Source organism: Asterias amurensis, chromosome 17, assembly GCF_032118995.1.
Source record: "Asterias amurensis chromosome 17, ASM3211899v1".
Lineage (NCBI taxonomy): Eukaryota > Metazoa > Echinodermata > Asteroidea > Forcipulatida > Asteriidae > Asterias > Asterias amurensis.
In genome coordinates this window covers 4,621,430-4,649,197 of record NC_092664.1, presented here as the reverse complement: position 1 = coordinate 4,649,197, position 27,768 = coordinate 4,621,430, and the positions used below count along the sequence as shown (strand labels likewise).

At 37.6% G+C, this 27,768-nt stretch overlaps 3 protein-coding genes across 3 annotated transcripts in view; 2 read left to right on the top strand and 1 right to left on the bottom strand.

Moving 5' to 3' along the window:
• LOC139949433 (uncharacterized) overlaps positions 1–27,768 on the bottom strand; it is a 62,555-nt gene that overhangs the window by 2,697 nt on the left and 32,090 nt on the right. Inside the window, exons 5-6 of the mRNA XM_071947762.1 lie at positions 11,912–12,048; positions 471–578 (exon numbers count right to left, since the gene is read on the bottom strand). Of these exons, the coding sequence (XP_071803863.1) occupies positions 471–578; positions 11,912–12,048 (245 nt within the window). The remainder of the gene's footprint in view (positions 1–470; positions 579–11,911; positions 12,049–27,768) is intronic.
• Positions 1,762–7,932, top strand: LOC139949820 (uncharacterized). The gene is made up of 2 exons (XM_071948361.1): positions 1,762–1,881; positions 4,264–7,932. Exon 2 carries the CDS (start codon positions 4,295–4,297, stop codon positions 5,789–5,791), a length of 1,497 nt encoding a protein of 498 aa, XP_071804462.1. The 5' UTR covers positions 1,762–1,881; positions 4,264–4,294; the 3' UTR covers positions 5,792–7,932.
• LOC139949423 (uncharacterized) lies at positions 12,860–27,638 on the top strand. The gene is made up of 2 exons (XM_071947752.1): positions 12,860–12,989; positions 22,667–27,638. The coding sequence occupies exon 2, from the start codon at positions 22,694–22,696 to the stop codon at positions 24,491–24,493; it is 1,800 nt and encodes a 599-aa protein (XP_071803853.1). The 5' UTR covers positions 12,860–12,989; positions 22,667–22,693; the 3' UTR covers positions 24,494–27,638.

Here is a 27,768-nt window from a genome sequence, read left to right as displayed (position 1 = left end):
AGAGGTCCACTTAATGCATAGCATTGAAAAACTACAAGGACTTTCAAATGTCAACACAGTAACTTTTACAATGTTCAAGAAAATGATTTTTCTTAAATATATTTAGAACAAAGCAAACTCCACACAGTGTAAGCATCACAAAGATAAAACCAAATGCAACCTTTTTGTTACATAAATAGTTTTCATTATCCAAAGTCAACAAATATGATTCAAAGTTGCTTCTTGTCACTGGGTGAGCTCTTTGGTCTAGCAGTTAAGATCTACTCTAAAATTAGGAAGGTGGATTACCATCCAAACTGCCTCAGTATTTCATTGATTCAAACTTGCTCCTTGTCACTGGGTGGGCTCATTAGCCTAGCAGTTAAGATCTACTCTAGAATGAGCAACATGTCATTTGGCAGTGGATTTGTCTGCACTCCTACTTCTTGACTCTAATTAAGACACACCAAATGATTGCTCTCATCTCATACCTGATTTCTTTGGTCTAGTTCATGCTCCAGCAGTGACATCACCTGCTTCAGCTTTAGACTCCCACACTCCTCATCCTCAAGACACTGAACTACACTTGACTTCTCCTTCTGTAAAGAACAAAGTTGAGAAAGAGTAAGATGAGGTGAAAGTGAAATCCAGTAGAATTCCAACCAATGATGATCCATTACACCATGTTCAGAATCTCATTCATGAGAACTAATTGAGAACCATCTGCTGTCTGAGGTTCATTTTTCTCCCACAGGATTATGAAAGCAGTGAGTATACAGCGCTTATCACACATCAATGAGAGGGTCAAACCAATAAGATCTAATCTAGAATGAGGAAAATTGACTAGCCCAACTCAACTGCCTCAGTATTTCAATATGATTCACACTTGTTGTGTCCCAAACACCTTCCTTTATTGTCTATTAATTTTGTCTAGATAACATATGCATAATAGTTTCAAAATATCACCCCATTTTGTGAAATTAGACTTAGTTTTGCATTAGGTACAAGGTCTAATAACCAACAGCCAACATTGAGTTGATGCTCCAGGCGCACAATGCAGTAGTACTAGTAGTACAAACCAAGTACATTGGGTTGCATTCCAACTCTAGAATCAACCAAACTATAGTTGGGACTAGTCCCAACTTGAGTTTAACTGGGTTTGCCTGATTGCATGAAAGAAACTGCGCACAATGCACCCGCCATAACACAAGTTGGTCCCGTCCCAACTCTAGAATCAACCCAACTATAGTTGGGACCAGTCCCAACTTGAGTATAACTGGGTTTGCCTGCTTGTGTGAAAGAAACAGGCACAATGCACCCATCATAACACAAGTTGGACTAGTCCCAACTATAGTTGGGACCAGTCCCAACTTCAGTATAACTGGGTTTGCCTGATTGTGTGAAGAAACTGCACAATACACCCGGCATAACACTATTTGGACTAGTCCCAACTATAGGTGGGATGATTCTTAAGTTAGGACAGAACCTACACGCAATGCGCAATGTACAGCCAACGAGGTGATCCTACAGTAACAAACCCAAGCCCCATACACCCACTCATTTCATAAGCATAGAACCAGCCAGTGTAAATACATGTAAGACCTTCGTGACCTGAACACAACAGTACAATATTGATATTTATCATAAGAATACCCTGTCTAGTTTGAATCTGAAAAGCTGACTCAAAGTTGTCCATGCATACTACACTTCATTCACACAACACAAAGACTTAGTTATAGAATTTGGTATTTCCACGTTTTGCAATGTTCACAGTCAGACTTATAGCAGTACCAGGTAGGGAGTGTCACTGTGTAATAGTCCAACAGATCATTGCTTGAATATCCTACTCATCTAACAGATTGGATGCTGTGTTTCTAGCCATCTTCTTCTGTCATAATTCAAGTAAGTTGATTAAGACAAGTCAAAGGCAATCAGTAATGACTTTGTTCAGATTTTTTTTTTTTTTGAAATAAATAAAAATTTTTTATATACAAATCCAGTCTTTTGGTATACACTGTATAAGCAAGGTGTATCTGGCTCTGGACACCAAAATCAGCAAAGCAGCAAAGTGGAGTAATTGTATCAACATTTAGCCTTATTAGGATAGCAGTCAAAGTGGTACTAAATGATACACGAATAGCAGCAAAGCAGCAAAGCAGCAAAGTAGAGATGGTGTCAACCTATAACCCACGTTAGGATAGCATTCAAAGTGGTACTAAATGTTACATGTATAGCAGCAAAGCAGCAAAGTATAGTAATGGTGTCAATCTATAAGCCACATTATGATAGCATTACTAGGTGGTACTAAATGATACATGTATAGCAGCAAAGTAGCAAAGTAGAGTGATGGTGTCAACCTATAAGCCACATAGCATTCAAAGTTGTACTATATGATGCTTGTATAGATTTATAAATCCCTCCAGTCTTGTCTCACTTTTTAGCCACAATGTTTAATTTGTTTGTGCTAAATAATCAAATTTTGCACTCTTCGTCTTGAAAATCTCAGTAACTTAGTTAGATGTACTGTATACAATTAGCTGAAAATAAAATCAATTAGGTTCATTCTGTTAGTTTGACTGGGCAATACATGTATGTATGTTGTTAAGTTTAAGTCAAAGTTATAAACTTTAGAACTTTAACTTAAATTTTACTTCACGCTTTGATTTCCTCTTAACATGCTGAGTCACAAATGAGTACATTACACTGGCTGAATGGTAGAGCTTGGTACAGCATACTATGAATCATACAAAGAAACAACCAATGGCTAGGTACAGCATACAAAGAAACAACCAATGGCTAGGTGCAGCACACAAAGAAACAACCAATGGTTAGGTGCAGCACACAAAGAAACAACCGAACCATGTACTAAATATCTGACTTGTACACATAGGCCTACATTATGTTTGCATGTACCTGTAGCTACATGTACTATTGTTGTATGTCTGAGTGGTTGTATTGTATCCTGAATATTGAACTTGAAATCAACTTTCAGTTTGCAAGTTACCATTGTTGCATGTCTGTGTTGCAAAGGAACAGAGTTTTTACACACTATGCTTTTAAAAACAGTAGTTCATTCAGCTAGTGTGGTTGATTTTTCTAGTAGATTTTCCTACTCAGAGTTTAAATTTTAAAATAAAATATAGTGTAGAAGCCAACACTGTCTTCAATATATTCATACATTAAATGATTTGTGTTAAAGGCAGTGGACACTGTTGGTAATTGTCAAAGAATAGTCTTCACAATTGGTGTTTATCAACATATGCATAAAATAACAAGCCTGTGAAAATTTGAGCTAAATCGGTCATCGAACTTGCGAGATATGAATGAAAGAAAAAACACCCTTGTCACACGAAGGTGTGTGCGTTTAGATGGTTGATTTCGAGACCTCAAGTTTTAAATCTGAGGTCTCGAAATCAAATTTGTGGAAAATTACTTCTTTCTCGAAAACTATGGCTCTTCAGAGGGTGCCGTTTCTCAGTGTTTTATACCATCAACCTCTCCCTATTCCTCAGCACCAAGAAAGGTTTTATGCTAATAATTATTTTGAGTAATTACCAATAGTGTCCACTGCCTTTAAGGTGTGTAACAGATTCAGAAAGACCAATAGGCCAAAATTAAAATCAGTTATCATTTAACACTGGTTCAGGCAAAGTACAGCAGAATGGTGATGGAATTGTGCTTTTGATGGAATGTGGCACATACAGCATGTCAAGAGAAATATTACTGTCAAAAAAGAACACAGATTTGTCTTTTGAAAAAAGAAATGTAGAACAACAATGAATGGCAGCTAGGTTGAACATTCAAAAATGTCTTTTTATTCTAATTCATGACAAACTCTCAGCGTCATTTTCTATGCTTGGATCATCAAAGACACCATTCCCCCTGAATCCCTATCAGCCCCACTAGCATGACACCCCAATCTTATCCAAGTCCAAACCATTAGGAATGGAGTGACATAGGATAGAATGATATTGGAGGATTGAGGTCACCTGTAGGCAAAAAGGCCTATACACAGTAAGGCATGTACAAGTAAACAAATATGCTTGAATTGCCTCTTTGTAAATTTACAAAAATGACAATAAAAATGTACATACCTTTGTTAAACTTATGAGAAGTAAATGAAGAAAGTAACAGAGCAGTAGGTTTTGACAAGCGTGTCTCATTTTGCAATCAGTGAAGAAGTGTTGACCAATGACTGAAGGCAAGTAAGATCATGTACTCAAGTCCTCCACTGATGGTATTATACATTGAACTAAATTAGCTGTTTTCTATTTTAAATCACAGTTTCACGTTTCAGCTAGTCCTTCCATTCACAATGGCATCCTATATAACAGCTGAGTCAGTGCTAGCAGAGATAAGTAAGGATCATCTTGAATGTCCAATTTGCAGTGGACCCTTCAAGCAACCCAAACTACTGGAGTGTTCTCATTCATTTTGTCTTGAATGCCTTCAACAACTCAGACAGAATAGTCAAAGTACTACAAGGCTTTTATGTCCAGTGTGTAGAAAAGAAACTCTTTTAAAAGAAAACGGCATTGATGGTCTGAAAACAGACAAAAGTAAACAACATGCGTCAGAACTTCTAGCAGAAGTAAGACAGAGTATCACAACCTTCAACATTGCTATTCAAGACATAGTTACCTCCCGTAAGACATTAGACTCTATGTTTGCTGCTACCAAAGAGAAAATCACCAAGAAGGCTGATCTGGAGATTGCCAAGGTGGCTGCCAGGATCAGAGAGGAGAAGCAGAAACTGATGCAAGAGGCAGAACAGATTTATAAAGACAGAGTCAAGACAATGGAAACTGCACGAGCTACAAACATCAAAGAGATAAACAAAGCAGAGCACAAGCAGGATGAGGTAAATCAACTCATGGATCAACAGAACAAGATTGTTTATCACATAGAACAATTCTTACAAGACCTCAAAGAATACAGAGAGAAGAAACCAACAAAAGTACCGGATGGGTTGAGCTATATGGACTTTAAAGAAGGCCAGAAATCACTAGGGAGACTGGTGCTGAAAGATAAATGGACATTGAAAACAGAAATTAATAAATACAAGAACATGACACAAACAACTGTGAAGATTAATGCAAGGGATGTTGCTGCATACTCTAATAGTGATATTGTTGTGGCTATATGGAATAATACCAGCTTGATTACAATACCAGCAGAGAGCAACCCTCAATCCTATAATGTTCCACAAGAACAATCAATCCAAGGTCTTACCAGACCAAGCAAAGTGGCTGTGAATAAGAATGATGAGCTCATTGTTCTAGATGATGAAACCGTAAAGATCTTCGACAGGAATTATCAGCTCCTCCATCAGTTCAATCCAGGCAGAGAACCATCATGTATTGCAGTGGGTGACAACAATCTCATAGCAGTGGGTAATTATACCAAGGCAGAGATCTCTCTACACAACCCAGATGGATACCTCATCAGAAAACTGTCTGCTCCAGGGATTGGTAGATACTTGACTACCCACAAACAACAACTCATTTACACCAACTGGTTTGGCAAGAAGTTAATATCATTAGCCTACAATGGTGGAATGGTATTCTCAGTAGATATCAATCAGTCTGTGAATCCTGATGGTGTGTGTTGTGACAAGGATGGTAGCATCTATGTTGCTGTACGGAGAGGACAATACTCATCATCAGGTGATATCCATCATTACAGTCCTGATGGCAAGTACATTGGATGTATCATCAAGGATTGTGCTGCTCCCAATTGTCTCACATTCACATCAGCTGGTGATCTGGTTGTGGCTACAGACAGATCAGTTCAAATCTATCAGCATGTGTGAAGACGTAAACAAACATTATGCTGGACCACAATAACTTTCAAGCTGAGATAAACATTTCGGCAACACATAATTTAATTTCTTGACTAAAGTATCAGTTCACCAACATCAGCCAAGAAAATATAAATAGTAAAAATAACATGGTAAATGTCTTATTAAAGTTATTGCTTGGGCTTACATTTCTACAATTTTTCCTCTGGAATCACCTGCATGACTAATTTTCAGAAATAATTTGCCGTTTTGTGGAATATCAGCACAAACATGGAACCCTGACAAAAGCAAAAAACTACAACAGTCCGATCATTGTAAGATCTCACCTCTCTAGGTCACACAAACATTGTATCGTTTATAAATATTAGTCAGTTCCCATTGTGGTTTATAAATTAATATAGTTTATACCTGTAAGTATAAAAGGTATGGTTGTGATATTTCTGTACTTAAAGACACTGTACACTGTTGGTAATTGTCATTTAGAAGTAAAGCAGATTTTGATTGTATAAAGAATTTTGAGAATTATTTCAGTTTCAAATTATGTTGTCATGGAAAATATATCAGTAATTTAGCTCAACAGTTTGAATTTGAGAAGAGTTACTGACAGTAACAGTTTTCAGATTATGTGTTCCGAATATTGATTATCCATCCTGCCTGGACATAATCACTCTGAATTTTAGGGCGATATCTCATCAACATGAACACTCATTGCAAAGAAATGTTCACAGGTTACATGGATCTCATAAACAGGAACACTCATTGAAATGAAATGTTCACAGGTTACATGATTTTAGTTTTCTTGTATATATATCTACACACTTAAATTGGATCAAATGGAATGTTCAAGAGATTCAATTTTCATCCAATACATGTCATTACAAATAATTGTAGACTATACATTCACTGTAACTGCAGAAAAAATGCATATTTGTGTAGTTTTCATGAAGATGTCTCATACAGTGACTTTGTTACCAAAGATTCATCACTGCAATTACCAATCTTTCTGAAAGTTTGTATATACTCAGCGCCTTGAGTACCTTGTTTGGTAGATACGTGCGCTATATAACACTTCCATATTATCATATTAAAATTAGAGTAACAGGGAGAGTGACCTAATTGACTAGACTTAGTTGTTATTACCTTTTTATCTCCAGATACCATATATTATGGTAATGATATTTGTAAGAATATAGCTTTGGAATACATGTCCGGGCAATATAGCTTTGCAGCTTTAATTTGATGTCAACTTTGTAACAGGTAAAATGTTTGGTGATGAGTGCAACCCTGGAGAGAGTCATCCCATGCATGTGGCTCTTACTGTTGTTAGTCACAGCAGCCTTAACCAAACTGCATGTTTTGGCAGTTTGTTTGTTTATCTATGATGAATTCCACCTTTCATTTCATCACTTTGGTGTTCTCTAAAATAAGTTTTGGATCAAGATTTTTTGCCTAAAGCTAGAGAATCTCTGTTCCTACACTTTAAAGGCACTGAACACATTTGGTAACTGTCAACGACCAATATTCTTACTTGGTGTATCCCAACATATGCATATGATAACAAGCCTGGAAAATTGGGACTCATTTGGTCATTGAAATTGCAAGAAAATGACGAAAGACACACACCCTTGCTCTACACAATAGTGTGCTTTCAGATAGGAACAAAAGGCTTCTGGTTGAGTTTTTATTATTTTAATGAGAAATAACCTTTCTCAAAAACTACATTACTTCAGAGGGAGTCGTTTCTCACAATGATTTATACATGTACTATCAATAGCTCTCCGTTGCTCGTTACAAAGTAAGGTTTTACAGTAAATTTTGAGTAATTACCAAGCATGTACAGTGCCCTTAAATGTCTTTTAGGACTATACTGCATTTCACGTACTCTTGTTTAGCTTGTATATGTTTTTTTTCCCATTTTTTTTCTTCGAAATATGTACATGGCACACAATCTTTGGTTAAAGTAACAAGAATCAGGCATTATTTGTTTTACCTATTTCGCTCTTCTATATTTTAAATACTCTTAATTTGTACGTTATCATTCCAAGTTATAACTAACAGAGAGTAAACATTGAAATAAATATTAAAATACAAATCACTGTTTTGTTTAATAGCTCCTTGTCACTGGGTGAGCTCATTAGCCTACATGTAGCAGTTAAGATCGACTCTAGAATGAGGAAGGTGGACTACCACAGGGTCAAAGGGTCAATCATACGTTTATTTGGTTTTCTCCACTCAAATGTATTTTTACATGGCATACCATGACAGTGCAATCAATAATGAATGAACTCTTCGTGTTGAATGATTCCACCCTGTCCAAAATGACCTCTTGTAATCATCTAGTTCAAAGGTCATTATGTCAGCAAATGTAAAAAGACCAATTAAATCTGAACAAGTTATAATATCAAGGACGATCAACAAAGTTTCAATCCTGATGCTCTTTTTGATAAATTCAAGGACTATTTTAACAAGAAGTTTGATAAGATCCAACATACATCCAAATAATGTAATGAATCCGAGCTGAAAGAGCTAAAAAAAGAAAAGAAAAAACTGGAATCTAGAGATTTCAAGAGACCTGGCAATGCTGCACAATTCCACTTCTGTGGGCAATTGGAAGTTGCCCTTGACAATTAAATAATGGTAGAACTTCACCAAAAAGGTAACATACAGGACGTCATAGAAGCGATCCAGGAAGCGGAGAGTCTGGTAGCAGAACGGAAGAGGAAGATCAAAATAGCAGACGAAAGCAAGGCTGGCTGGACCACGATCCAACATATGGACAAAGCAGGATCGACCCAAGAAGTCGTCAGAAGAAAGAAAAGGGTTCAGATTGCAGAGGAAGCAGCTCTCAAGGAAATTGACAATAAGAAGAGACAAAGACGCTCAATAAACAGCAACTTCTACGACTGATCGTTATCTTTTTTGAGGTAATAAAGAAAAAATTTCCAAATATTAAATTTGATGAATGACATTGGATATTTTTGATATTATTGGATAACACCCATACCCCAGCTCAACTCATTATCTTTGTGTTGGTTCATAATCGGCATACAACCGGCACTTTCCCATGCTTTAATAAACCTGATGAAACAAAACAATGAATAGTATTGTAGCTTGTGTTATTGTCAGTCATTAGGGTGAAACCGTTTTTCATGCGTATGAGCGCAGCGAAGGAGCATGAAAATTGGGTTTTAATCAAATGATTGTCGCATACCAATAGACGCCCAGCCTCCCGCTGGACTTGTCACTTGAGTGCACCCACTGTAATTGTCACGTGAGCGTAGTGCGCCACTATCAAACCAATGCATGACTGAGTATAATTAGCGTTGTTACAACAAATCCATATGTTCAGGCCTGGTTACGCCGCCCGGTGTTTGCATCTTATACACAAAAATCTTATCAAGTTTCACAAAGAAATATTTTGATTTCTTTCATGTACATACATGTATCAAATTGTTTCCATTTACTCCTGCTCTTGTTTTTCATTTGTGTTTGTTTGGACAGGCATGCCAAATGCTGACATTAGCTTCAGCTGCGGAATGCCAGGGCACTGGTCCAAAAGATTGCCCATTCAACTTCGGCGCTGGATCCTCAAGAATCAAGCCAAGAGTGAGACCAGCACAGGCTATCGGTTACCAGTAGTTTCACTGATAGCTCAGCTACATGTAACTATTCTGAGTGGGTCAGAAACATCTTCACAAACCCCTATCACAAAAACAACCAATATCATTGAAACATCTTCACAAACCCCCATCACAAAAACAACCAGTGTCATTAAAACATCTTCACAAAAACAACCAATATCATTAGAACATCTTAACAACCCCCATCGCAAAAACAACCAATATCATTAAAACATCTTCACAAGCCCCCATCACAAAAACAACCAATATCATTAAAACATCTTCACAAACCCCCATCACAAAAACAACCAATATCATTAAAACATCTTCACAAACCCCCATTACAAAAACAACCAATATCATTAAAACATCTTCACAAACCCCCATCACAAAAACAACCAGTGTCATTAAAACATCTTCACAACCCCCATCACAAAAACAACCAATATCATTAGAACATCTTCACAAACCCCATCACAAAAACAACCACTATCATTAGAACAAGTGAAATGCATTGTTCACAAATTCAGAAATCCTGACAAAAATCTGATGCAACAAGAACTGCTTGCTGGGATTACTCAGAACAGCCTATTGAAGAAACACATAAGAAGCAAACACATAAGAAGCAAATAAAAGTGACTTACAATGTGAATAGTTAATGATATGTACACCACCTTAAACTGTGAATGACTTTAATTAATGTCCGGAATTTCCAGGGAGATAACCGAAAGGCTAGAAGAGACAGCTTTTTAGGTGTTCAGGCCAACAGCCCGGAACACCTTCTATTTCTGTCCGTTTTTTAAGTTTTTTATTTTATTATTTTATTGACACTTCTTCGTCTTCTCTACGTCCCTTGTCCGCTAACAGAAACATCTTTCCAAAGAACTGTTTTTCATGCGTATGAGCGCAGCGAAGGAGCATGAAATTGATATGTGTTAGCACTGTATACTCAGTACTTTCCCGAGTCCTGTGAAAAAATATCACAGGCATGTTACTCGGGTGGGATTCGAACCCACGACCCTTGCAATTCTAGAGCAGTGTCTTACCAAATGGACTACCGAGGTTTTTTCACAGGACTCGGGAAAGTACTGAGTATACAGTGCTAACACACATCGGTGTATGGGTAAAAACCAAAATTAATATTCTTTATCCCCGATGCAAATTTAACATCTATTATGAAATTGATAGTTAAGGAAATGCCCTATTCATCCTAAGAGGAAAAACACAGTTAACATATCTATATTATTCGTAGAATGGATGAGGAAAAGCAAAAACCATTCATGTCTTTTTTCTTCCTATGATGGTTGAGGCATTTCCTGAACCGTCCTAGGATTAAAAAACACATAGCAACTGTATTTTTCTCATAGGATGGTTGAGGCAATTCCTTAACCATCCTAGGAACAAAAAACATTAAACATGTATTTTTTATTCCTATGATCCATCCTAAGAGGAAAGATAGAGTTGCTATGTGTTTTTTAATCGTATGATGGTTTAGGAAATGCCTCAACCGTCATAGGAAGAAAAACAGATGTTAACATGTATTTTATACTCCTAGGATAATTAAGGAATTGCCTCAACCAACCTAGAATGAAAAAACACCTACTATGTATTTGTTTTTACTCCTTAACTAGAATAGTTAAGGAAATGCGTCAACCATCCTATGAGGAAAACACAGTTGCCATGTATATGTTTTTTTGTTTCCAGGACAGTAAAGGATATGCCTCACCTACATGTATGCTATAAAAAGGACTGTGAAGTTTTTAAAATCCTAGTTTACCTGAGCAAGTTATATTGGATTATTATCTTTAAACAGTGTAAGTTTTAAAGTAAATCTTTAGGCTTCAGGGCTGAAGTCTTTCTGACAGGTTCAAATACTTTACTGCGCAATTACCTCTTTTTTCAAATCCTACGTGACTTCAGAGGGAGTCTTTTCTCACAATGTGTTAGACCATCAACAGCTCTCCATTGTTCATTATCAAGTAGCTTGTTATGCTAGTATGTATTTTAACAGCTTTGTTACAAGCCTAGCTTCTGTAGTGTGGGGACATTGGTAAAAGAGTGTAGGGACACCGGTAAAAAGTATGGACAGCTGGTTGTTGGACAAAAAAAAAAAGATGTAAAAAAAATGTTTTAAAACGGTCAAGCTGTACCAGTTCACACATCAAGTGAATTGATTGTAGTTGTATTTTGTCGTCCACTTTGAGGCATTCTAGACTTGCTGTCAAAGCCCAGTCCCCTCTTCACCACACGTTCATAACTTGACATGGGCATTTATGACACCATAAGCAACCCCCTCCCCCTCTCTATACTCCCCTTTACATAGCCTTTCCACATGGACCATCCTTTTGATAGTTGCATCTCAACTTGTTGTTACGTTCAGCAGCTGTTTTCTTATACCATTCTTTGTCGATTGTTTTTTAATTTGTCATTTACTCATCAACAGCCTCTTGATCCTCTCCCACTTTGTCAGTCGTAGATTGATTTTAAGATAAATCCCAAAAGGATCACTTACCCTTTGATGGAATGGAGCTCCAAAAGATCGCAGTGCCATCCATCTTGTGAACAACCAACATGCAGACTCTATTATCATGAAGTGTGAAGCTGCTGGCTCCCCCATCTCCACTGGTTCATCCAAAGCAATTTCAACTGCTGAAGTGGACAACAAATAGAAGACAACATTTGTTTTAAAATTGTCTTAGGTGAAGATTTACATGTATAAAGATAGATGAGCCTTTAATGAGCACAGTGTCGATCAGAACGCTTTAACACTTGCTTTGCTAAGAACAACTTGCATCAACCTGGCCTACTAATCAACAGTCACAGGTCATTCATTCTACAACTTATGGGGGGCTTAAAGTCAACAAACAGTTAGGACTGCAATAATATGTTTTTAAAAAAATATCTTTCAATTCTTTTTTCCAAAAACATTGGAGTTCTAAACAAAGTGCAATTGTGGGGCTGGGTCTACAATGGTGAGAGTTAACTTTGGTCTGGGGGATAGGATAGGGCCTAAAAGGGCTGGGTCTGGGGCTGTGATGGCTGCATGGACAAAACTGATTTTTCCAAAGTTGTTATTATTCCAAAAAAGTTGGGGACACAAATTAGGGTAATCAGTTATGCACACCAAAAGGCCTATTTAGTGTTTGTTTGGTTGTCCACAGTTTAGAAAATCTTCCCACTAAGGGAACTCTGAAAGCTTCCTACAATAGAATACATGTAAATGCCAAGCTGGCAACAGCCAATCTCTTTCACAATACAAACATACACAGTCCCAGTTTTATGTGAACCGGTCAGAGGTTAAGGTCATTGTCAAGTCAGTGTGTAATGCAGTATGAGTACTGTACAGGAAATGACAATACATCTAACAGCACAGCCTTCAACACAAAGGCTACATATAGAAACGGGAATTCCCACATATGAGAAATACATAGGGCTTGGTGTGGCATCGTTGAACGATATACAGAAAGCAACCATTCAGTGTGTTGTGCCAACATCTAACGGATCAATGCTGGAATGTACTCTTGAAGACTACAAGATTTTATGTTTCATGCCAGTTGATGTTTCAAGCCATGTTCTTTCATTAAAAACCAGTAAGTTATATAAATGTGTCAAAAACAGGGTTTATATTATAAAATGCTTTAAATATAATTTCTTACACAGCAATAATTTAGTGGGTATCAACAACCAAGTTAAAAACTCCATCCAAGTGTAATGGCCTGTTGCTTTTTTAAACAAGACGTACAAACATGTACTGCATCTTAGATGATTACAGCCAAAAACCCTCAAACACCACAGCATGACTTGTACAGCCGATATTGTGCAGCATCTCCATGTACAAAAAAGGACATAAACCTTGAGATAGTGGCTTTAAATGAAGACAGAGATGATGTACATGTATTACTGATTTACAATGGCAACCTAAACACAGCTTTGATTGGAATTTATGTTTTTGGGGAGTATTCCTTTGGAGAGCTCCACAATGTCATTTTCAAGTACATGATAATTGCTGTGTATGAAAATATGTACACAGTAACTTTTTTTGTATCAAGACAATATATTATCATACACAATAAGTCCAGAGTCAATGTGTATACCTGAGCATACAAAGAAGTTATAATGTACATAAATGATAGTTGTCATGAATGTACATAAGTATTGTCATGTACGTACATGATAGATAGAAAGACAAAATGGTTTATTAAAAAACTGTCCTCGCAGCACAAAGGCTGAATTAAAACAATTTTACATAAATTTAAAATTTGAAATTAAATAGAAAGCAACATGGTTATAAAAAAAAAAAAAAATATGTGAAATAGTTAAGCCACTCCCCCAAATTTACACATTGAAAATTGCACATTGACATACACACTTTATATAGGATTAAAACAATCAAGTGGTTAAAAACCAAAAAGCCACTTGAACATTTGTATTGTTATTATAGAAAGTATCGGATTCCATCAATTTCATGTTTATTTTCAAAAATGATCTCAACAAAGGATTAAATTAACAATTCTGAACCCATCAGTCTTGGAATTCCGAATACAAGGAATATTTAAACTTACAAATGTAGCTTTGAATTCCTCCATCAGGAATAAAAATGAAAATAGTTTGTCTATATCAAATGTGTCACACTTGTATAGGACCTTTATGCCCTGGACTTGTTTTTCTGCATTGTTTAAATAGAAAGAAGTCTAACCTTTGCCTCATACAACATCCAAAAAATGATAAGCAGAAAATGCTGCTTAGCAAATGTCTTGGCTAAGTACAAAATGAGTGGGGCACGTGTTGCATAGGCTTTATGCATATTTGGGATACAGTACAAATTGGTATATATATGCAATCAAAAATACTGTTCAGCTAATGCTGCTCAGGAAACTTTTTTTGCTAAGAAAGAATTGACACGAGTAAGCGAATTGTATGTTATAATGTTTTAATAAGTTGGGCCCTAGGGTACACCAGACAACTAATGTATGATACGCATTCAACAGTACTCAGTCCAATAGCTTTTTACAGTAAAAGGACACTTATGCATTGACTCCCAAATTGTTGTCCTCTGCTCAATTTGAAACAGGGGAATTCCAAGGCTCGTTGAGTTATTCTCCCTTCAAATATAAACACTTTTTCACCCATGTAAAATTCAAAAGGTTCGAGCATCAACCTTAAAGTCACCTGGAAGTGGTATTTTGTCAAGATAAAGCTTTTGCCACTAAAATATGTGTTTTGATTAGTAGAATATGAATAAACAGTTAACTAAGGTTCTAAAAATTTAGTTTCCATTTTATTAACAAATTTAAAAGTAGGCACGATCCGAGAGGGCGCTATTCGTGCTGTCAATCGAGGCGGGATGTTTGAAGCACGGCGGCTTGAAGTGTTTGCTACACAGCGATGGAAAAGACGTCTGACCGGACCACTTTGCAAACTGACCCCATTTTTAGTTGTTTTGCTGCCTCAAGCAGCAATACATCAGCAGCAATACACGTGGTCGACATTGCCGGAAAAATGCAAGAAATTAACCTTTTTTCGAAACGTACAAACTCATGACTAGGACATTCTGTCTCCTGTTCCCTGTTGATTGGAGCACCGAAGACCGCGTAAGGAGAGCCAGGACATGCAGGAGAGCAAATACTGAAAGGGGGCATTGAGCCGTGGTGCCAGAGCCCAACGAGATATGGCCGGGATTGTCTTGAATTAAAAAATATATATTACAAACTTTTGGTAATTACTAAAAATATCATAAAACCTTTCTAGATTATGAGTAATGGGGAGAGGTAGATAGTATAAAACATTGTGAGAAATCGCTCCCTCTGAAATAATGTAGTTTTTGAGAAAGAAGTACAATTTTCCACGAACTTGATTTTGAGACCTCGGATTTAGAATTTGAGGTCTCAAAATCAACCATCTAAACGTACACAACTTCTTGCGACAAGGGTGTTTTTCTTTCATTAATATCTCGCAACTTCGAAAATCGATTGAGCTCAAATTTTCACAGGTTTGTTATTTTATGCATATGTTGAAATCCACCAACTGTGAAGACTAGTCTTTGATAATTACCAATAGTGTCTGACACTGTCTTTAAAAATAATATAAATGTGCATAGAGAGTAAATATTCATTCATAAACACCCCAGACAATTTCGCTCTTCCTATTGGTAGAGAGCGGGTCGTGGCCGTGAGGTAAGGGACGAATTCAAAATTAAACAAGCGGTAACTCGGGGGCTTTTTAAGAATCCCCTGAGGTAACACAGGGTATTTACAGCCTTGCATACGAACAATGGAGTCATGAATATCCGTCTGCACATGCTGGGTCAACTTGGTCGTGGATGGGTGACCGCGGGTACAAAGAGCAATTTAACAAAAGGCAAGATTTGCTTGTGGGATTACGTCAGCAAGGGATTATCGGATTAGTGAAAGCTGCCTGGCTGCTCCAATAACTGTTCTACTGATCCATTAACAAATTATGATTATGAATGATAAGCCCAAAATATTGTTGCTTTAGACCAAAGTATTCAATAATTCCTTTTTTGATCGGTCAAAATCGGCCACTGAACAGCAAATTTAACTATTAAAACGATATACCTAACAATATTTTATTGCAGGTCGTCGTGTTCGTGACCATCGTTGCGTCGTTGAAAAGACGGTACATAAACACCTTCCGATTCCTCCAAGTTGAACATACCATATTTTACTCTCTGAATTCACAATGCTAAGACGGAAAATTTGTTTTAGTCGTTTCTGTTACTGTTTATAAGTACTGAATTAAGTTTACGTCTCATTTGTTTTCTTCGAAATGTTGAGATTTAGCTTTTCAACCAAATGAATAGATACCACAACCATCATAGACGGTTGATGAAAACAAAACAAAACAACACAGTCAATTGGTATTATTATTCTCGACTGCGGCTTCTTTATTCTTTCTTATGATTGTTGTCTTATTTACAGTTGCACACACATTAAATAGAATTTATTTGCAACCAGAGTAGATATATGAGAGTCTATTTGTAGTAACAATTATATGATATGACTAAAATAGGAGTATATAAATTTCATAATACAGAAAATAATATCAATACGTGTAATGTTTGCATTTGTTTATTAGTAATGTTGCTCCCTCTCTTTTGTTTTACTTTTTCATTGTATATTGACATGCGCATTTGATCAGCGCTGTCTAGAATTATCGCATTACAAATTCTCCAATGCTCGATACCAAGACAGCTTTTAAGTAAACATTTGTTTTTTGAAGTATTTACCGAACGTGTACCTTCCTTTTAAAAGCTGAAAAGAAACCCCAGTCGGGCGATCTTTTGCATAAAAAAACTACTTATCGGTCCAAACTTTAATGAAAGATTAAAGAATGTCTTCTCTTGTCTGCCTTTGAGGAAAAATAATAGCAAGGACAGACAGGGCATTTCCCAAGATCTTTTTTGACGTATGACGGCATTGTCTCTAGGTTTACCAGGTCGTTGGACAAGGCAGTGAGTTCAAGGTAAGTCATGTAGTGCTGAGGTTGTGTTGGCGATTCCTTCGGAAGCAGCATGATCCCGCGATTCTTCCTAATTTCTCCAACCGATTTGACGGCACTTACTGGGTGTATGGAACAAAAACCACAGTTCACATCCGAGCACTTTACAAGTGAGAGTTCTCTGGGTCGCTTGTAAACGTGCTTAAGAGCAAAATGACATTTCCTCAAAAATGCCCGCGTTTTCTAAGAATTTGGCTTTAGAGCCCGATGACACTATTGGGTGAACTGTTTCATAGTCATTGAATGGCTCGGGTGGGTGATTGCAGGGGTGGTGGGAAGAGGAGATGCGAAAACCATCAAATGTCTGACCATCCCAGAATGCCTTGAGGTCTTCCATGGCGTTGTCGAACAAGGTCGCTTCTTTGTTCCTCTTCTCATCCGCTGTTAGAGTATTTTGTGAACTTGGGGGCAGGTTTTCTCCATCAAGGGTGCTCTTCAGTTTGACAGAAGTAAGCATCTTACTTAGCGGGGACCATCCATGCTCGATAGGGTTTAGCGCAGAGTTTTTCGGCACATACTTGGTCATACAGATGAAGTCAAGGTTCACTTTCCGAAGTAGCCGAGAGAGGAAGAGAAGCACTGTCCAGGATGCATCACTCCAGTCTGGACCGCCATCCACAATAAGAACAATGCCCGTCTGACCGTGTGCGATACATTCCTTTTCAACGATTGGCAGCAAATCATTGATGTGTTCTTGGATTGTCATTTTATGGAATTTCTGGGCACGGTTGACTACTTGTAATGGTCCAGTCCTTGGGGTGTATAGGTGGTTTCGGCTGAGCTCGTCTTTGACTTCTGAAGTTGACCCACATTTGAGTGTCATGTACCCGCAAGGTGTTATGAGATATCCGTCTCCTACAGGGAAGTCGTGGTCTGGATAGTTAGGGGCGTCTTGTATCATGTGAAACCGTGAGATTTGGTGGTATCTGCTGACGGCCATCGAGCCGATCCGTACTTTGTTCATGCAGTCACAAGAAAGCACTCCAACCTCATCTGCATACTGTGCCGCAAACTCCATCCTGCAGTAGTGCGAATCCATGTGGAATGACCGTTCATTGTTTTGCTTCAGAGCCACCTTTGCTTGAATCAGCTCTTTGTAATTATCTGCCGACTTCATCTTCTTGTCCGGGGCAACCATAAGGCGCTGGCAGGTAGCTACACTGATGGAGAGTCCGGGAACTTCTCTTTCCAGATGTCGTTTCAGAGATGGCATAGAGGTCCCGCAGGAACGCCCTACCCTCGTTCTCCGCCTAGAGTCGGCTGCGTAGCTCTGTTGTGTGATGAATTCGGTTGCCGTATCTACCAACTGGGGAAACTTGAGATGCAGTGCTTTGCGCCCGGCGCCCTTTTTGGCGTAGTTGCCCTTTCTTCTTGGGTCTCGTCCTTTACGAACAGCAGGCGATGGTACCTGTGGGATATGAAAATAAACAAATGTAAATGTAATGTATGTATTTCCCCCCAAAATAAAAAAAAAATCTACTACAAAAGATGCCCAAAATTCTCCGCTCACGACTTCTGCCTGTTGCGTCTTCACTATTGGAGCGCATTGAACGAAAACTTGTGCGCAATAAACTTTTGCGCTCTGCCAAATTTTAGCTGAACCTGCTGGGGAGAGCAAAAGCGTGCGCAATATTCAAATTTGCGCTGTTTGTACGGCAGCTCAAGTTGATGATTTTGAAAAACTACGTTATTTCAAAAAGTTTACCAGTCAAAAGTGTCCAGTGCCTTTCACAGTTTCGTAATTGTTATAGGTATTGTTGTATTCAACATATAATTATTGTGGCTACAAAACAACACTCGCATTATTTTAAAACGTACATACCTTTACTGGAGAGTAGTCATAGCTTGGATGGTTTTCGGTGTCACTATCTCCGGCGGAAAAAAGCCAAGAGTCGTCTGAATTGTAGGTGTACAGATCTAGATCTCCCAAGATATCTTCAGAAAGATCCTTGTCCGCCATCGCATCCAGTGAACTTCTGAATAGTTTAAGACTTTATACTATAATACTATATTTTATAAATTTTAGAAGTAAAATTGAGAGCTCTTAGGGTATCACGCTGTACATCTGCAGTCCAAACAAACAGTAAAGGCTAGACGCTGAATCCCCTAACAACCGATGCAAACAACCTTATTGTTATTTGCGTCGCGGCAAAGTCAATAACATCAAATGTTTTGGTGCGCAAGCAGTCCCTTTTGAAAGTTATTCATCTGATACAGTTTGTAAACCAAAGCTTGCAGTCTTTCAGTGATCTTAAAGATGCTGCAATATTCAGCGAACCATGCATGTCTGTCAGTTGACTCTGTGCACTTTACCAGACGCTCCACAATTCGCTTCCAGTTTCATCGCAAGTTCAACCTTTTATTTCCATTTCGAAAGAGATTCATCGTGAAAATAAAAAGAGTTCTTCTAAAACTCCACCGAAAATGAACATTGGACACCTCGGTAAGTATAATAATGTAATTCCTTTAATTTATATTGAAGAAGCAAACAAGCAGGGCCACGGGGGAGGGGGGGGCAGTTCTTCGGTATGGGGCTTCCCTGGTTTCAGCCATTGGCCCCCACAAAATACAAAGTGAATTGATAGGTAACATTTTTTAGGGCAGCATGGTTTATAGTACAGACAGTATTAAATTAAACATCCAACAATCAGAATAGTTATAAAAACAACTGACAAACTCCAACCCCCCCCCCTTTTTCATTTTAAATTAATTTTGAATTTTGAATTTTTTGATATTATTACGAAAACAAACAAAAAATACCCTAGGCAGCAGACCAAACCGATAGAATCTATATGCTGTTTGTTGGAAGAAAGATACTTGTTTTTTTGATAACTAGATAATAATACCCATGGTTTTATTGTATATTTATTGTGTCTTATATATAACAATTTGTATTGTTTTTTCATTCAGCAAAACGTCAACGAGTCATGTCAGGGTCTGATGACAGTGATGATGATGCGCCGCTTTCGTCACTGGTGAGACCAAAGAGTCCATCATCTGAAACCTCGATAGTGAAGATGTTACAAGAGATGAAACAGCAGCAGCAGGTCACTTTCTCGGCCATTCAAGAAATCCGGGAGGAGCAACGTCTGCAAGCAGAGGAAAATGCAGAAGTCCTTGACACCTGTGCAAAAAAATTTGACATTGTGAAGGGAACATTAAACTTGTTAAAAGGACGGCTTGTCAGAAAAGTCAGTCACGAGGGAAATGTTTCTCATGCCGCCGAAGGAAACATTCTCAAACCTGCTGATCAACCTATCCCCAAACCCGACGATGAACCAAACCCCAAACCCGCCGATCAACCCCCGATCAACTTATCCCCGCCGATCAACCTCCAATAACGGAACCTGCCGATCCACCTATCCCGGAACCCGCCGAACAACCTATCCCTGAACCCGCCGAACAACATATCCCTGAACCCGCCGATCAACCAATCCCGGAACCCGCCGATCAACATATCCCTGAACCCGCCGATCAACCAATCCCGGAACCCGCCGATCAACAAATCCCTGACCCCGCCGATCACCCCATTTCCGCCGAACCAACCATCCCCGCACCCGCCGATGAAAACATCCTTCCACCTTTAGGCCTACCTGTGCAAGCACCAATCGCCCAACCTCGAGGACCAGCCGTAGTGACTGGCGGCAACGTTGTCGTTCCAATCCGCCATGAAGAGTTTAACCCGGACCAAATATACGATCCAGTTTTAATCAACGCCCATCAATTTAATTCCCTCCGTCAGAAGTGCACCAAAGCGTCATCGTTTGTGCGGGGTTTGATGCCTTTTTTTTTCTCCGCAAACATTATGAAAAAGTCTAATTTTGACGGTACCACTGTTTTAAGTAAGGACGGACAAATCACTAAAGACAGATTAGATAGACGATTATTGATGTCAATGTTAGATGTAGTAGAGCGGGAATTTCCAGGAGAGGTAAAAGGGAAATCGTTTGTAAAAATTTGTTCCGTTGTAAATGACAAGTGTCGACATAGTCGTTAATTAAACCAACTATCACAAACTACTAGAGGGCGTGAACAAGCGATTGTAAACTATTTTTTATAAACACACAAAATTGTCTACTTAAAAAAAAAGTAAGGATGTCTGATCGTAATGAGCCGATTGTTTAAAATGTTTTATAAACAGTGATGAAAAAGTGTTTAAGAACTAAAGAACCAATTTATTAGTTGTAATACACAGACCAGAGTGATATATTTGTTGCTATTTGATGTATTTATTACATGAGTAACAAAATATGTTTTGGTTAACTACATGTATTTAAGTTTTGGTGATTTAGCATTTTGAAAATAAAACAACCAAACAAACATAAGATTGCAATTTGACTAATCCTGGCTCGTTTTTCTTCATTGAAAATGCTGTTAACCTTAACAACTTGTAAATTTTAACTATTTTGCGGGGGAAATACAAAACTTTATATCTTTTATGAAATATCAATGTCTGTATAATTTCTCAGTGGTCAAGTCTTTGTCTCCTCCAGGTACTCAATCTTTCTAAAGAAACCAATGGACCGCAAACTCCACTTATCTATTGTTGAACAGTATCAATTACGGATTAACCGAGCCTCTGCCAAACCGCAGCGTGGCCGGCGGCGATATCAAAGAAGTAAACTTGGCTCTCTGTGGCCCCGAGGAGCGATGTTCATTGACCTGTAGATAATGAGCTCATTATGGCCCGACTTCCTTTTGCCTTGTAAAACCCCGGGGGAAAATGAAGATTTACCCCGAGTTACCGCTTGTTTAATTTTGAATTCGTCCCTAAAGGCATGACACCGTCGGTTTTAAATGGTCTTCAAGAACTCGTTTACTCTTTTATTCCTTGCCGAGTACGCAGCTAAAACATTATTCAAAACAGCAAGGATATTTTTGTTTGGGGGGGGGGGGGGTTTGACTATGAATGCGCAGACAGTGAATGTTCATTACTTTAAATGTATGCCACGGTGCAGGGCCATATGGTTGGGGCTCAAAGAGATTTGGTCGGGATGGTAGGTCACAACTGGTCCAGAATTTACACTATACCCTTTTTATTTTAGCTTTCAAATCTGTCCAATAACAATATAGGATTCTTTAGGGCCTCCGAAATACTCAAGAGGCAGTTTTCAATGTTGTCTTTTCTATCTATTTGGGGGGGGGGGGGTAAGTGTGCCCTTCATGGAATGAAACAAAGTAGTACCCTCTTCATTTAAATAAAGACAAGATATTTTCATGGACCATTTTACAAACAGTGATTTCTGTTTGTCCCTGCTATATTTGAAATCGAGTTGGCTCAGTGTTATTTTCCCTGTCTTTCACCCTCTCTGGACCCAAGTTCGATACACATGGATCAAAGCCTTGCATGTGGATTTGGTGTCAGTCCCTACCTCATTGCATGGGTTTTCCCTGGGATGATTGGGGTTTCCCTCCACACATCTCCAACTTTACATAGCTGCTCAAGTATTGCAACCTGCAAGAGAGGCATCTTGTGTTATACTTCTTTGATCTTGTGATATGTATTGATATATATGTAACTGTATAGATATGCAGTTTAAAAATGACAATGAAAAAACATACTTGATCGGTCATCATAGTACATAGAACAAAATACAATGCCATATGAAATCCATAAATCTAAAAAAAATCTTTAACTTTATGCCAGGGATTGTAATATGTTCAAGAAATCAAGTCTTGCATTGATAAGGAAAGTACTGGAATAGAAGGATGTCATCTAATTGAGTCAATTTCTTCTTTTACTTCACAGATCATCATTAAAGCAACTTCCAACAAAATGGCATCCAATATAACAGTTCAGTCAGTGCTAACAAAGATAAGTCAGGATCATCTTGAATGTCCAATTTGCAGTGGATGCTTCAAGCAACCCAAACTACTGGAGTGTTCTCATTCATTTTGTCTTGAATGCCTTCAACAACTCAGACAAAATAGTCCAAGTACTACAAGGCTTTCATGTCCAGTGTGTAGACAAGAAACTCTGTTAAATGAAAATGGCATTGATGAACTCAAAACAAACTTAACAGTCCTTTCATTAAAAGAAGAAATTGAAACACAGGAAACCCAACTGAAACAGCAGCAAGAAAAACCAGTACACAGTCAGGAACTTGTTTCTAAGTGTAGCAAGCATGCCGGCAAGGATCTTGTCCTGTATTGTGAAACATGCAAGAAACTGATATGTACAACTTGCATTGCTAAAGACCACAGAACACACCCTGTAATAGAACTGAATGAAGCTTCAGACAAAAGTAAACAACATGCCACAGAACTTCTAGCAGAAGTAAGACAGAGAATCAAAACCTTCAACATTGCCATTCAAGAAATAGATACGTCCCGTAAGACATTAGACTCTATGTTTGCTGCCACTAAAGAAAAAATCAACAAGAAGGCTGATAAGGAGATTGCCAAGGTGGCTGCCAGGATCAGAGAGGAGAAGGTGAAACTGATGCAAGAGGCAGAACAGATTTATGAAGACAGAGTCAAGACAATGGAAACTGCACGAGCTACAAACAGCAAAGAGATAAACAAAGCAGAGCACAAGCAGGATGAGGTAAATCAACTCATGGATCAACAGATCAAGATTGTTCATCACATAGAACAACTTATACAAGACCTCAAAGAATACAGAGAGAAGAAATCAACAAAAGTACCAGATGGGTTGACTTATATGGACTTTAAAGAAGGCAAGAAATCACTAGGGAAACTGGTGCTGAAAGATGAACAACAAGTAGAATCAGCAACTTCTGCTCAGGCTAGAAAGCCAACGATTCAACCCATGAAACACTTCAAACAAGATAAATGGACTTTAAAAACAGAAATTTCTAAATACAAGAACAAAAACCAAAAGATGGTGAGTATGCATCCAATAGATGTTGCTGCATACTCTAATAGTGATATTGTTGCGGCATATTCGAATTATACCAAATTGATTAAAATACCAGCAGAGAGCAACCCTCAATCCTCTGTCATTCCACAAGAACTATCGATCCAAGGTCTTACCAGACCAATCAGTGTGGCTGTGAATAAAAATGATGAGCTCATTGTTCTAGATAATGAAACAGTCAAGATCTTCAACAGGAATTATCAGCTCCTCCATCAGTTCAATCCAGTTAGTGAACCATCATGTATTGCAGTGGATGACAACAATCTGATAGCAGTGGGTTATCGTACCAAGGCAGAGATCTCTCTACACAAACCAGATGGATCCCTCATCAGAACACTGCCTGCTCCAGGGATTGGTGGATACTTGACTACCTACAAACAGCGACTCATCTACACCAACAGGAAAGACAGTAAGTTAGTATCAGTAACCTACAATGGTGGAATGGTATTCTCAGTAGATATCAATCAGTCTGGGTGGCCTCGTGGTGTGTGTTGTGACAAGGATGGCAGCATCTATGTTGCTGTATGGAGAGCAACATACCCATCATCAGGTGATATCCATCATTACAGTCCTGATGGCAAGTACATTGGATGTATCATCAAGGATTGTGATTCTCCCCATGGTATCACATTCAGACCAGCTGGTGATCTGGTTGTGGCTACAGACAAATCAGTTCAAATCTATCAGCATGAGTAAAGACAATAACAAACATTATGCTGGACCACAATAACATTCAAGCTGAAGTAAGCATTTGACAACATGTAACTAATAAATAAAAATAGTATATTGCGCAAATATCATTTCACTCACCAGATATGCTATCATATGTGACAACAAAACATGGAAGAAACATTATTGTACTTCACCACTTGGGTTCAGGATTCCACATTTTTTTCAGGAACAACCCCAAGATTCATTTTATGAACCAATTTGTTATTTTAGGGGAACAGTGCAAAATAATATATAAAAAAATTAAAAAATTAAGACAGGAAGCATTCTTATAAACTGCACCGCCATTCATGGCATGAAGAGTTCCATGCAGTAAAACTTTACTGATGGATTTGTAAATTTGGATGTTGATATTTTGGTTATTGGGCAAAGCAAACATGTTACAACTATTACTTCATCAATGAGAATTGTTATAAAAGCTTGAAAATAATCTCATAATGCAATAAGTGTTTCTTGAAGGAAACATTTGTTTAAATAATCCACTAAAACTATGGTGTTTCTTTTACGCACTGGTTTGTAAAATAGTTTTGCTGTAAAAATGATGTTTTGGCTAGAGAAGTAGAAAATGCTGATAAATGCATTATTGACAAGAGAGTACAATGTGGATGTTTTTGTAAAATGTCTTCAATTTTATATTCTCATAAATTTCAGAAAGAGTGATAACATTTTTGACATACAAATTGTAATTGTTTTTAAGAGGAAAAAAACATTTCATTGAACCATTTCAACCAACCTGAGTAGATAAGCAAATTCAGTCAGCTCACAAAAAAATGTACATTTTGGTAGGTAGGAATACAATCTTGACATAGTATGTATTCCATAGTAACGAATGACGCCAAAACACATTTTGCAAAGTTCAATTGTGTTTTTCGTAATTTGTTGTGTCTGGTAATGGAGTGATGGTTATTGAGTGACAAAATGTCCAGCCTAAGTGTAGGCTGACAGGTGTACACATGTATTATGAAAACAACAACTGTTTTATGTAGTTAAGTGATTATGTTGAAAGTGAAAATCTAATGTAATTGGTATGAAGGGTCAGTGCTGAATTCAAGTTATAATATTGGGCCACAGTTTTAATGTTCAGAATCATTCTTATTACAAAATCAATCTGCGACCAAGATTCAACACCTTGATGCAAACATACAGAAATAATTTGAAATGTAAAGAAAAATATAAAATATTCTTCCTTTTAGAAGCACACTACATTATTTTGCTCAACGCAATTGTACTTGTACAATTATACTAATGTACAAGTGAACGTACAATGCAACTTTAAGAGTGGTGTTCTAATAAGGAGGAAGAAGTTCAGATGGGAAATAAATTTCAGAGGCCTATTCTTCTACTTCAAGGCACAATTACATGTACGTACATACATTTACTGCACAAGTATTTGATATGGGCTTGAATGCACAATGTTCATTAACCACATGGAACTGTTTGTAAACCACAACTGCTTGCCTATGAATACAAGCAATACCAGGGAAAATGTTTTGAATCCAGGGCAACATTACAACTAAATCAGCAAAACAGTATCCATTCTGGACAAACATACATGTGTATGAGCTACAGTATCTGTTGTAAACAAGCATGAAAAACACCGAAGCAACATTTACGCATCACATGAACCCATCAAGTGTTGACATATCAGTATCTGAAGCATTGCTAAACAACTCAAATGTAATTTGTTTAACGGGAAGGTGCACGTTTGGTAAATGTCAAAGGCCAGTCTTCACACTTGGTGTATCCCATCATAACCATAAAATAACAAGCCTGTGAAAATTTTGTCTCAATTGGTCATTGAAGTTGCGAGAAATTTATCAAAGAAAAAACACCCTTGTTGGACGAATTTGTGTGCTTTCAAATAAGAATAAAAGACTTCTTGCTAGAAGTCTTTTGTTATTTTAGAGAGAAATTACCTTTTTCTCAAAAATGTTACATGAGAGGGAGTCGTTTCGCACAATGTTTTATACTATCAACAGCTCTCCAATGCTCGTTACCAAGTCAGTTTTTAAGTTAATGTTTGTCTTGAGTAATTACCAAACGTGTACCTTCCCTTTAAAAAAGAAAACAAATTAGATTTGTAAAGCAGTTCCCATATAAATTGTGTTTTAAATGTTGTTGAGTTTAGTTTCTTTTAAATAGCACTGGACATGTTTGGTTATTACTAAAATGCACACTTTCTTAACAAGCACCGGGGAGATGTTAATAGCATAAAATATTGTGAGAAACGACTCCCTCAGAAGAAACATATTTTTGAAAAGAAAGTTATGACTCACTAAAATTTTTGAATCTGAGAAAGGGTTCAGGAATGAAGCCTTTTTCAGGCATCTGAAAGCACACATTTGTGCAACATGGGTGTTTTTTCGTTGATTTATTTCCTTGCAACCTCAATGACCAACTGAGTCCATATTTCTGAGATTTGTTATTTCATGCACACTTTGGAATACACCAAGTGGGAATCATGGTCTTTGATTTTAGCAAAAGTTTCCAGTTCCTTTAAGTCTTACATGTACAGATGTACATGTAGTCTTTGTGATTATTTTTTTGGCAGTTTTTATTACAGTGGATTTTTAAAGTTCTATTTTACTTTAATTTTAATATGTACTATTAGGTTTTCTTAAGTCTTTTTTTTTCTCTTGTCGTTCCTATTCAGTACAATAAATGGTTTATGGCAATGGAGTGACATTATACTTTTGCAAGTAATTACTAATTTTTATTTTGTTAACAATTGTTAAGATTAGATTAAATGGAAAACAAAAACACTTTGAAGTTCTTATTGAAATCATTTTCATATTGAGTTTAACTTCTGAAGTGTAATTTAGTTAACTCTTTCAGTGCTCGCTTTTGGAGGTTTTTCGACATCCAGTGCCCCCCTCCCCCAAAAAAATAAAATAAAATAAAATATTAACTCACCTCATTTTGCTTGCTTACATAAACGTATCTCAAAATGCAGAAACAAATCTGACTATGTCAGCATTTCAAAGAGTAGAGCTATTTACCACCATTCACTGTACTACATGTATGTACAGTACCTGATAACAGACCTAGATGTACTTCAAACTGTTTTTGTATTTAAAGTCCATGTTCATTACCAGCAGCCATACTCCAATAAACTGATAATCTGGCCATTGATCATTATAAATGGTTGTTTGTCTGATCTTTGACTATAACAGCAAGTAGCTCTAGTGCACAGTTTACATTGCCCTGTACTGACACGTACATGTTTTTTATTCTTGAAGGCT